The following is a 12,843-nucleotide window of genomic DNA, read 5'->3' as shown; positions in this document are numbered from 1 at the left end:
GGTGTAGAAGCACGGTGGCTAGGAAAAACTCCCTAGAAAGGCAAAACCTAGGAAGAAACCTAGAGAGGAACCAGGCTATGAGGGGTGGCCAGTCCTCTTCTGGCTGTGCCGGGTGGAGATTATAACAGAACCATGCCAAGATGTTCAAAAATGTTCATAAGTGACAAGCATGGTCAAATAATAATCAGGAATAAATCTCAGTTGGCTTTTCATAGCCGATCATTAGAGTTTAAAACAGCAGGTCTGGGACAGGTAGGGGTTCCATAACCGCAGGCAGAACAGTTTAAACTGGAATAGCAGCAAGGCCAGGCGGACTGGGGATAGCAAGGAGTCACCACGGCCGGTAGTCCCGACGTATGGTCCTAGGGCTCAGGTCTCTCAGTTGGCTTTTCATAGCCGATCATTTAGAGTTGAAAACAGCAGGTCTGGGACAGGTAGGGGTTTCGTAGCCGCAGGCAGAACAGTTGAAACTGGAATAGCAGCAAGGCCAGGCGGACTGGGGGCAGCAGGGTGTCATCATGCCCGGTAGTCCTGACGTATGGTCCTAGGGCTCAGGTTCTCAGAGAGAAAGAGAGAACGAGAGAATTAGAGAGAGCATACTTAAATTCACACAGGACACTGGATAAGACAGGAGAAGTACTCCAGGTATAACCAACTAACCCCAGCCCCCCGACACATAAACTACTGCAGCATAAATACTGGAGGCTGAGACAGGAGCGGTCCGGAGACACTGTGGCCCCATCCGAAGAAACCCCCGGACAGGGCCAAACAGGAAGGATATAACCCCACCCACTCCGCCAAAGCACAGCCCCCGCACCACTAGAGGGATATCCCCAACCACCAACTTACAATCCTGAGACAAGGCCGAGTATAGCCCACAGAGGTCTCCACCACAGCACAAACCAAGGGGGGGGGGGGGGGGGGGGGGGGGGGGGGCGCCAACCCAGACAGGAAGATCACGTCAGTAACTCAACCCACTCAAGTGACGCACCCCTCCCAGGGACGGCATGAAAGAGCACCAGCAGGCCAGTGACTCAGCCCCTGCAACAGGGTTAGAGGCAGAGAACCCCAGTGGAGAGGGGAACCGGCCTGGCAGAGACAGCAAGGGCTGTTCGTTGCTCCAGCCTTTCCGTTCACCTTCACACTCCTGGGCCAGACTACACTCAATCATATGACCTACTGAAGAGATAAGTCTTCAGTAAAGACTTAAAGGTTGAGACCGAGTCTGCGTCTCTCACATGGGTAGGCAGACTGTTCCATAAAAATGGAGATCTATAGGAGAAAGCCCTGCCTCCCGCTGTTTGCTTAGAAATTCTAGGGACAATTAGGAGGCCTGCGTCTTGTGACCGTAGCGTACGTATTGGTATGTACGGCAGGACCAACTCGGAAAGATAGGTAGGAGCAAGCCCATGTAACGCTTTATAGGTTAACAGTAAAACCTTGAAATCAGCCCTTGCCTTAACAGGAAGCCAGTGTAGGGAAGCTAGCACTGGAGTAATATGATCAAATTTCTTGGTTCTAGTCAGGATTCTAGCAGCCGTATTTAGCACTAACTGAAGTTTATTTAGTGCTTTATCCGGGTAGCCGGAAAATAGAGCATTGCAGTAGTCTAATCTAGAAGTAACAAATGCATGGATTAATTTTTCTGCATCATTTTTGGACAGAAAATTTCTGATTTTTGCAATGTTACGTAGATGGAAAAAAGCTGTCCTTGAAACAGTCTTGATATGTTCGTCAAAAGAGAGATCAGGGTCAAGAGTAACGCCTAGGTCCTTCACAGTTTTATTTGAGACGACTTTACAACCATCAAGATGAATTGTCAGATTTAACAGAAGATCTCTTTGTTTCTTGGGACCTAGAACAAGCATCTCTGTTTTGTCCGAGTTTAAAAGTAAAAAGTTTTCAGCCATCCACTTCCTTATGTCTGAAACACAGGCTTCTAGCGAGGGCAATTTTGGGGCTTCACCATGCTTCATTGAAATGTACAGCTGTGTGTCATCCGCATAGCAGTGAAAGTTAACATTATGTTTTCGAATAACATCCCCAAGAGGTAAAATATATAGTGAAAACAATAGTGGTCCTAAAACGGAACCTTGAGGAACACCGAAATGTACAGTTGATTTGTCGGAGGACAGACCATTCACAGAGACAAACTGATATCTTTCCGACAGGTAGGATCTAAACCAGGCCAGAACTTGTCCGTGTAGACCAATTTGGGTTTCCAGTCTCTCCAAAAGAATGTGGTGATCGATGGTGTCAAAGGCAGCACTAAGGTCTAGTAGCACGAGGACAGATGCAGAGCCTCGGTCTGACGCCATTAAAAGGTCATTTACCACCTTCACAAGTGCAGTCTCAGTGCTATGATGGGGTCTAAAACCAGACTGAAGCATTTCGTATACATTGTTTGTCTTCAGAAAGGCAGTGAGTTGCTGCGCAACAGCTTTTTCTAAAATTTTTGAGAGGAATGGAAGATTCGATATTGGCCGATAGTTTTTTATATTTTCCGGGTCAAGGTTTGGCTTTTTCAAGAGAGGCTTTATCACTGCCACTTTTAGTGAGTTTGGTACACATCCGGTGGATAGAGAGCTGTTTATTATGTTCAACATAGGAGGGCCAAGCACAGGAAGCAGCTCCTTCAGCAGTTTAGTAGGAATAGGATCCAGTATGCAGCTTGAAGGTTTAGAGGCCATGATTATTTTCATCATTGTGTCAAGAGATATAGTACTAAAACATTTAAGTGTCTCTCCCGATCCCAGGCCCTCGCAGAGCTGTGCAGATCCAGGACAGCTAAGCCCTGGAGGAATACGCAGATTCAAAGAGGAGTCCGTAATTTGCTTTCTAATGGTCATGATCTTTTCCTCAAAGAAGTTCATGAATTTATCACTGCTGAAGTGAAAACCATCCTCTCTTGGGGAATGCTGCTTTTTAGTTAGCTTTGCAACAGTATCAAAAAGAAATTTTGGATTGTTCTTATTTTCCTCGATTAATTTGGAAAAGTAGGATGATCGAGCAGCAGTGAGGGCTCTTCGGTACTGCACGGTACTGTCTTTCCAAGCTAGTCGGAAGACTTCCAGTTTGGTGTGGCGCCATTTCCGTTCCAATTTCCTGGAAGCTTGCTTCAAAGCTCGGGTATTTTCTGTATACCAGGGAGCTAGTTTCTTATGACAAATGTTTTTCGTTTTTAGGGGTGCAACTGCATCTAGGGTATTGTGCAAGGTTAAATTTAGTTCCTCAGTTAAGTGGTTAACTGATTTTTGTCCTCTGACGTCCTTGGGTAGGCAGAAGGGGTCTGGAAGGGCATCAATGAATTTTTGTGTTGTCTGAGAATTTATAGCACGACTTTTGATGCTCCTTGGTTGGGGTCTGAGCAGATTATTTGTTGCGATTGCAAACGTAATAAAATGGTGGTCCGATAGTCCAGGATTTTGTGGAAAAACATTAAGATCTACAACATTTATTCCATGGGACAAAACTAGGTCCAGAGTATGACTGTGGCAGTGAGTAGGTCCAGAGACATGTTGGACAAAACCCACTGAGTCGATAATGGCTCCGAAGGACTTTTGGAGTGGGTCTGTGGACTTCTCCATGTGAATATTAAAATCACCAAAAATTAGAATATGATCTGCTATGACTACAAGGTCTGATAGGAATTCAGGAAACTCAGAGAGGAACGCTGTATATGGCCCAGGAGGCCTGTAAACAGTAGCTATAAAAAGTGATTGAGTAGGCTGCATAGATTTCATGACTAGAAGCTCGAAAGATGAAAACGTCATTTTTTTTTTTGTAAATTGAAATTTGCTATCGTAAATGTTAGCAACACCTCCGCCTTTGCGGGATGCACGGGGAATATGGTCACTAGTGTAACCAGGAGGTGAGGCCTCATTTAACACAGCAAATTCATCAGGCTTAAGCCATGTTTCAGTCAGGCCAATCACATCAAGATTATGATCAGTGATTAGTTCATTGACTATGACTGCCTTTGAAGTGAGGGATCTAACATTAAGTAACCCTATTTTGAGATGTGAGGTATCACGATCTCTTTCAATAATGGCAGGAATGGAGGAGGTCTTTATCCTAATAAGATTGCTAGGGTGGACACCACCATGTTTAGTTTTGCCCAACCTAGGTCGAGGCACAGACACAGTCTCAATGGGTATGGCTGAGCTGACTACACTGACTATGCTATTGGCAGACTCCACTAAGCTGGCAGGTTGGCTAACAGCCTGCTGCCTGGCCTGCACCCTATTTCACTGTGGGGCTAAAGGAGTTAGAGCCCTATCTATGTTGGTAGATAAGAGGAGAGCACCCCTCCAGCTAGGATGGAGTCCGTCACTCCTCAGCAGGTCAGGCTTGATCCTGTTTGTGGGTGAGTCCCAGAAAGAGGGCCAATTATCCACAAATGTTATCTTTTGGGAGGGGCAGAAAACAGTTTTCAACCAGCGATTAAGTGCTGAGACTCTGCTGTAGAGCTCGTCACTTCCCCTAACTGGGAGGGGGCCAGAGACAATTACTCGATGCCGACACATCTTTCTAGCTGATTTACACGCTGAAGCTATGTTGCACTTGGTGACCTCTGACTGTTTCATCCTAACATCGAGTTGACCCGTGAATGTAAAAATAAAATCATAAAACACTGTCAGGGTCAGAAAACTGTGTACAGTGTAAATTATGACCTCAGGGTTGGTCAAAATTGGAGCTCTATAAGTCTCTGGTAGGTAACACTTTTCACTTCCTCTTCTGGCATTAATCAATTTTAGGCACAAATAGCCAAGTGGAAGTGGCCATGTTGGGAGTATCTTGGGAAAACCAAAGGATTGGGAAATGTACTGTTTAGCCTATAATTGTGCCTGATATTAATGACACTGTATTTCTGATGACGTAGGACATTAGCCTGGTTAGTAAGCACAATGTTGACTAAGTCGTCATGTGGCAGCATCTCTCCTCAGCAGTGCCCAGTCCCAGTCCCACTTCAGGCCCAGCCAGGCCCTGTCCTGTCTACCTTGCCTCCCTCCATTGCCAGCCCAGTGAGTGCAGCACAGCACTGCGCCACACTGCACAACTCTCCCTCCGGGAGTCCCTACCCTCCTCCAGTATCAGGCTGTGGCTGTGTGAGTGACTGAAGTGTAGGATTCTGTGGGGCCAGGGCTAGAGCCGGAGTCAGAGAGAGCTTTATCTGATCTCATTTCCCTCCAACAAAAGCCCAATCCCCACGGAGAGGGCAGCAGGCAGGGGATCAGGCTGCTCTCAGGGTGCAGCATGCAGTAGCAGCACTGCGGGGGGAGGGGGTGGTGGGGGTGTAGGGTAAGGGAAACATGCAGACTAGAGCTCCTTTACAGGAGACAAACAGGAAAAGCATGGCGAGAGAGAAAGGAAGAGAGGAGAAACCACTAGGGTCTACTTCCAGAGAGCATTGTTCTGCTCTGTGTGTTATTAGGGAAAGCAAAAATAATTGTTCTGTTAGTTTAGGCTATACAAAATTGCATAGATGAAAGGATTTCTAACACTAATATTCTAATTGATGAGGTGTATTTGGTTATTCAGGGATCAAGGGAAAGTGCAGTATGCAAAGTGTAAATATATCTACGAGAGCAAGCTAACCTTCACCTTCAGGCCTATGGAGGGCTTGTCAGTGTTGTGGCCCAGAGTTCCTCCCACCTTTACCTTGCAGAGAGGGTGTTACGCTAGGCTAGAAGATTCTCTGAAGCCGGGGCTGTGGGGGTGGTGGTGGGATGGTTTTAACCCTTCTGTCCACGTCCATTGGAGGTGTAGTAGGCCTAACCCGGCAGATGGGTTCCTGGGTGATCTCATTTTATCCCTCTCTTGGAAACATCTGTCTCATCTTGTCAGCTCTGGATCTACTCTGCCGCCATTCCCATTCCCCACTGTGGAGGGATAGGATGTACACCATCATTTGGCTATGTTAAGACTGACAAACACAATAGAATATCTCCATAAGTGTAGGTAGGTAGACCTAGTCACTCACAGCACTGGACTTTATTGTACAATACTGTTGTAATACACTATATTGTACTACACTGTACAGCACTGCACTGCATTGATTGTTACTTGCGGAATAATAACATGCAAGTGGTGCACCGTAAATAATATTGAATATTCAATAATTATAACTTCATTAGACGTTATCACACATTAGGCCACACCATTACAACTGCACTGCACTCTGTTTTATATAGGTAGCAACATAACATCTATCCATAACATCTTGCTGACTCTAGCCATACATAGCAAGCTTAGTTGTGTGAAACAGGCAGCTATTTCACCCAAAACCAATGATGGCTATGAAAGGGTGCTGAACTGCTCTGAACCCTTCTGTTGTTGTTGCCGTCCTTGGCCTGCTGAGGCTAAAGCAGCTTTCGCAATACCTCGGGTCACTGGATGCTGCTGAGGAACCACCTTTAAAATGTAGAAAAACAAACACACTTCGTCGCTCCGTCCTTATCTAATCTGAGCCGTCCAATTGGGTATCGGGTGTTGGGTGTTGGGCGTGGGATGAAACAGGAGTGACTGATTTCAGAATTTTGAGATTTATGGGGCAACCTTTACGCCGGTTCTCTGAAATGCACCCTTCTACCCTCCCATAAAACAATAAGAGACATGCGTGGGGAGTGATCCCAAGGACACACACACACCTTGTACTCAGCCAGGGAATGAGACTGTTTTTTCTGGGAAGAGCTTAGTAGTTAGCAAGCAGAGGGAGGTCTCCAAACTCTCTATCCCCCTATGGCCTCCTGTGCAGCCAGCCGGAGGGAGTCACAACATTCTGAGGCAGCATCCAGCTAGTCACTAGTGCCTCATTAACACCAGGTTGAGACGCTGGTCCAGCTAAAAGTCAGTTATCTAATTGCAGTTTCCCTGAGAAAAACACTGATTATAAATATGCCAACAGGCAGGCACTCAATCACAGCTGGTGTTCATTCCTATAAACAAAACAAATTGTTACCTGTCTCTCTCCCTGCGAGTGAGCTTTTGCTTGTAATAATTAATTTACTTGCCTTATTATTTCTGTGTGTGTCGTGGGGGGGTTGTGGCCCTATCTCAGCGGAAAGCATCCTTCCTCTGCACAAATGAGGACACAACTAGTGGTAGACATCCTCCCACAACACACGCACACATACACACACACATTTAAGGTAGTTGGCATCTCTCAACAGCCTGTGAAATTGGGGGAAGGTGGGGATGTAGTCAAACTGGACAAAATAACAGCATACTCCTCCTATCCTGGTCCTCTCCTATAATTCACCTGAAAAGGCCTTTAGAACCCGAGCCCCAAGTCCCCGAGATGAACTTGGCAAACACACTCATAATCAAATAGAACATACACTGTGAAATGTCATATGTTAATGGCGCTGAATATTTAATAGTATTTCCATTAGGTTATCATATTATTATAGACACCATTTTTAGCCCCTCCCCTTACTTGCCTTGGAGCACCGTGCACTGTGGCGCTGCCTATGTGGGAAATCAGCTCTGATGCAGCAGTAGAAATACTGGTTTCATCCCATATGGCACCCTATTCCCTGGACTCTTGTCCAAGGTAGTGCACTATATAGGTAATAGGGTGCCATTTGGGATGTATCCACTGTTCTTCTCAACCTAATAGAGGCAGGCTTATTTTGAAGGCCTCCTAGCCTGCATCTGTCTTTAACTCAGTACTACAGTCAGGGACAGACAGTACTTGAGGAATCCCTGGCTTGGTGACATGGACCTGACACTATTAATGAGGCTTCTCAGGCGCTGTCACTCAAACACAATAACGTTTCCAATGGGTTGGCCATCTTTAATACCAATGGTGTCTATAGCCTAACACTTTGTTTTCTTCTGTTAGCGAAGGTCAGGTGTGGCAGATTTTTTCTATAGTCTATATTTTCAAAAATATATAAATATATTTTTGTTCAACTTCCTGTTCATTACACATCACATTAAGATATTACTTTGTAAACCTCATCAATCAATCAATCAATCAAAATGTCCTCATTTATCCAAGTAATTTATCTGGTTGGCACAGTACAGTATATCTGTAATCATCTAATTTCCCCAATAATACCTACTGTGTTCTTCTGTTAGCTTTTTGTGTTACTGATGTGAAGAAGTCTGTGGGGCTTATAACAAGTATTAGCTAGGTCTTATTAGGTCTTGTCCAATTAGAGTGTTTTGAAGCAGCGGTGCTACACTACCTAAACTGTTTAAAACAGTATATTCCAGCCGTCCATACAATATTTTGCCACCAGGCCTCCTCAGTTCATTACGCTGACTATAAGATAATGCAGCATTGCTATTCTCATCTATTTATTTTGTTTAACAGTTGACCTCGATCGCGTAGCTCGGGGTGAGGCAGATCAAAGTCATCCTGTCATTTTCAACTGCCCTACTTTCAGTGACTTCTAACACCTTAGGCAATGTGTGCCACTGGGCTAGAGGCTGCAGGAGTGTAGTGGTAGTGGTAGTGGTAGTATTCTGGTCTGCTCTCTCTGCCTTCCAGGGAGGGAAGCAGGGATGTAGACACTGTGCGGTCATCTCTACACATTTCTGGCTATACTCTGAGCTCCTACCAAGAGGGTTTTTAGAGAAATGTACAGAAATTACTCAGCCTGTCAGATGGTTTCTAAAGCCTACAGCCAGTTTACCCTTGCATTGTGTGTGTGTGTGTGTGTGTGTGTGTGTGTGTGTGTGTGTGTGTGTGTGTGTGTGTGTGTGTGTGTGTGTGTGTGTGTGTGTGTGTGTGTGTGTGCTCAAAGCTAGTCATAGTACTACACCCATGGACCATGTGGTCCGGGTCCCCTGTCCTCATATAGCATAGTACAGTCCTCCACTTCAGTGTGGGAAATCACAGTAGCTAGCTGAACGAGTACAGCAGTGCTCCGTCATTCATGTAAGAATCCAAAGCAGGAAACACACACAGAAACAAACCAACAACTTCCTAAATTCCTTGTAATGGGTGTACTTGGTTACTAAGAATGTCAACCCAAGTACAGCGTAATCCGCCTGGATGACATGTCTGATTGCCTGAGCCTTGTGGGCCCTTTCTCTCTGGTCCCTGGTGATGGAGGAAGTGCCTAGCACCTACCACAGAGTGGTACATCTTGTTGTCACAGACACTTGCCCAATGACCCTTCCAGTCACATCTCCAGTGAGAGCTCCTCGAGGGGCCACTCCACAGCTCAGCCAGTGGAGTGGCCCCTCAGGAGGTCAGTGCATCAGGAGCCCCTCTTGGTTCCCTCTGGAGCCCCAGTGCAATCATAGCCACTCTTAAGCACAGGGCCTGAGAATCTCTTGTGGGGCGCTCCTGGAATATGTCACAACCCTCAGAGTCAAAGTGTGACCCCCCTTCCCCCCACCTTGGAGAGCAGATAAATGGGACAGATGGGAGAGGAGCCAGTCCGTTCAAAATAGACAGAGAGGAGCAAGGTTTACTCCCTCTGGCAAATAATTCACAGTGACATAGCTAGCAAGTCAAGGTTGCCTGTCAAAGTTCTCTATTGGAGGGCCATATTGGAGGTTCCCATTAACATCTCATATTCTCAGACAGGAAACGTTAGGCTATAGGCTACAACACAAATGGCTAGCTAACAACAAGCCTTTCTGTATAGACGTTTCGACTTTAGACTTATTGAAGAATAGCAGATAAGATTTTTGTCTCCTAAAGTTAGAGAAGGAGAGAGCACGGCTGGCGGTGTTCTCCACTGTTAACTATTTGATTTATTAGCTTATTTTCGGCGGTGCATTCATCCGCCATGTGCGAAACTGCTCCCAGATCCCATCTGCTACTGCTTGCTGCTGCCGGGTTAAATAGGCAGCGAGCGGACATGTAATGATGGCTCTCTCCGGGAACATTACCTCTGCACATTCACCTGACAGCAGCAGCAGGCAACGCAGTGTCAATCACCACAGCCAAGCTGTTTCTCCTCAGCCCGCTGAAAGATGGAGTCATGGAAAGACATCATGGTGCACAGTAACACACGCTCGTACTTGTATTAAGGGGCAAATGTTTCCCTGCTCAGTACCACTCATACTGACTGTTACAGAGTGGATTAGAATACATTGACCTTTGGTCATGTCTCCACACAGAGTTCAAGGTGAACACCATTTAGGTGGTGGTGGTGGCTTAACCTGTCCCAGGAGGCCTTCTCTAGCTGGTCTAGAGGACCTGACAAGGCTCCCTGCCCCTCTTTCCCCAACCCCAACCATACCTCCATCCAACCCTCTCCGTTCACCCCCTTCCTCCCTGGTATGGGAACAGTAGCCCTTCAACCGTACCAGAAGCAGGGAGAGAGCAGCAGGGTGAGGCCCCCTTGATCGAAATTGATTCCAACATCTTCTCTCGCTTCACCCTGGCCTTTCCACTCTACTCACATCAAAATCCAAAGAGCTTGCTCTCTCCCAGCCTAACTAACACACTGATTGACTTAGTGTGAGGAGTGCATGTTGTTGTGGGCACAGTGTTGAACAGATAATTGTACTGTATCTTTATAGCAGCGGTACACAAATCCATTTCTTCAAAGCTCTCAGTTTTCCCCACCAACCATACCTATGAGGGATTTCATTTAAATAAAAGAGAGAGAGCTGAGAGAGGGGAGATCAGAGGAGAGAGAGAGAGAGAGAGAGAGCAACAGTAGTAGCTCTTTCTTACCGTCCTCCTCCTTAATGTGTGCGTTCTGGGGGCTGTGCATTCTCTCTCTGCGGTTCGGGGGACTCAGGTCTGAAGCAGGACCGTGATCAGCTGATATCCATGTGGGGTCGCTCATGTCAAAGTCCTCACTGCTCACTGATGTCTCATCCTGACGGAAAAAGACAGGGAGAGAGAGAAAGATTCAGTCATGTCATTCCGTGGACAGCTAAGGCAGGTGGAAGAGGGAGAAAAAGAGATTGGAAGATATCAGACGTTACGTGACCGGTTGCCAAAAGAGGCGGAATGAGGCTACCTTGTCTGTGACAGAAGACTACCTAAATGGGCTACTGACGGAGAGGATGACACTTTGCAGTAAGACAATTGGTGCGTGTCTGGACTGCTGAGTGTTATGTTGTTATAAATAAAATAAACAACATAACCGGCAACAATTTACTATTATGAGTGTGAGACAATGGACAAAAGTCAAAGACAGCCTGCCGTTGCACATTTGCAATATAGCAAAGTGTTAAGCATCAGTCATTACAGAAGCTCTCCCTTTTTAGTCACTGCATTAAGGCAAAGAGCACTACAGACAGAGGACTACAGACTAAACACAATAAGAACTCCATCTACCAGGTCCAGAAGCCTTTAGCAGCAGGCCTATACACCATTCATACGGAGCATTAAGAAAGATTCATTAAGCATTAGAAGTCCAGCTGAGGCTCCATGACCGGGGCAAAACCCGGGCAAAAAACCAACCAGCCTAATGACACCATAAGGGCTAAGGCCCCTATCTTAATTTCCATGTCAGAGCTGATTCTACATTCATTCTACACACATTCTACATTTATTCCACTCTTGTTTGTTTGACTTGTGTCAGTGAGGCTCCTCCGGTTGCAGCACAGATCGAAGAGGATCTGAGAGCCCGGCACTCCCACTAATGAGGTCCAGAGTGCTGCAGATAGCTGCCTTTCAGGCAACACAACAGACAGACAGTCAAGACACAGCCTTCACCTCAAACCTCAGACCCATCCACTGCACTTTATAACTTCTTATTAAGTCTTTCCATACACTTACAGTATGAGCTTGTGCAAGCACCTAGTCTCACACATCCACAACACACATGCGCACACGTCATATATCATGCACACACAACCGTACACACACGTCATATATAATGCACACACAACCATACACACACACTTCATATATAATGCACACACAACCATACACACACACGTCATATCATGCACACACAACCGTACACACACGTCATATCATGCACACACAACCGTACACACACGTCATATATAATGCACACAAACCATACACACACACGTCATATATCATGCACACACAACCGTACACACACGTCATATATCATACACACACAACCATACACACACATCACAGGAAGGCCAAAAAGATCATCAAGGACATCAACCACCCGAGCCACTGCCTGTTCACCCCGCTATCATCCAGAAGGCGAGGTCAGTACAGGTGCATCAAAGCTGGGACTGAGAGACTGAAAAACAGCTTCTATCTCAAGGCCATCAGACTGTTAAACAGCCATCACTAGCACATTTGAGGCTGCTGCCTATAGACATAGACTAGAAATCACTGGCCACTTTAAGAAATGTTTCATATCTTGCATTACTCATCTCATATGTATATACTGTATTTTATACTATTCTACGGTATCTTAGTCACATTAATAATGTTTACATATCTGCATTACTCATCTCATATGTATATACTGTACTCTATACTATTCTACTGTATCTTAATCCATGCCGCTCTGACATCGCTCGTCCACATATGTATATATTCTTAATTCATTCCTTACTTAGATTTGTGTGTATTGGGTATATGTTGTGAAATTGTTAGATATTACTTGTTAGATATTACTGCACTGTCGGAGCTAGAAGCACAAGCAGTTCGCTACACCCGCAATAACATCTGCTAAACACGTGTATGTGACCAATAACATTTGATTTGATTTGATTATCATGCACACACATCCGTACACACATATATCATGCTATCACTACTAGCTATATCTGTCTTTTTTCTGATTGAGCAACATGAAGGGAATACACACAAAAACAGACTCAAACTACACTGATTCACTAAAAAGAGCAGTGTGAAACAGTCTGAAGGGGACTGACTGTAAGTTTGTTTTCCAGGCGATGTTCAGGCCTAACACAAGCTCCTTC

General features: G+C 45.6%; 1 protein-coding gene across 1 annotated transcript in view; it reads right to left on the bottom strand.

Annotated features, from left to right (window-relative positions):
• Positions 1-12,843, bottom strand: part of LOC311150416 (nucleolar protein 4-like) — a gene marked incomplete at both ends in the record, with an annotated part of 171,365 nt that overhangs the window by 57,716 nt on the left and 100,806 nt on the right. Inside the window, one exon of the mRNA XM_084187887.1 lies at positions 10,649-10,796. Within this exon, the coding sequence (XP_084044013.1) occupies positions 10,649-10,796 (148 nt within the window). The remainder of the gene's footprint in view (positions 1-10,648; positions 10,797-12,843) is intronic.

This window comes from Coregonus lavaretus (assembly GCF_964263955.1).
Source record: "Coregonus lavaretus genome assembly, chromosome: 22".
In the NCBI taxonomy this organism is placed as follows: Eukaryota; Metazoa; Chordata; class Actinopteri; order Salmoniformes; family Salmonidae; genus Coregonus; species Coregonus lavaretus.
This window is presented reverse-complemented; position numbering and strand designations above follow the sequence as displayed.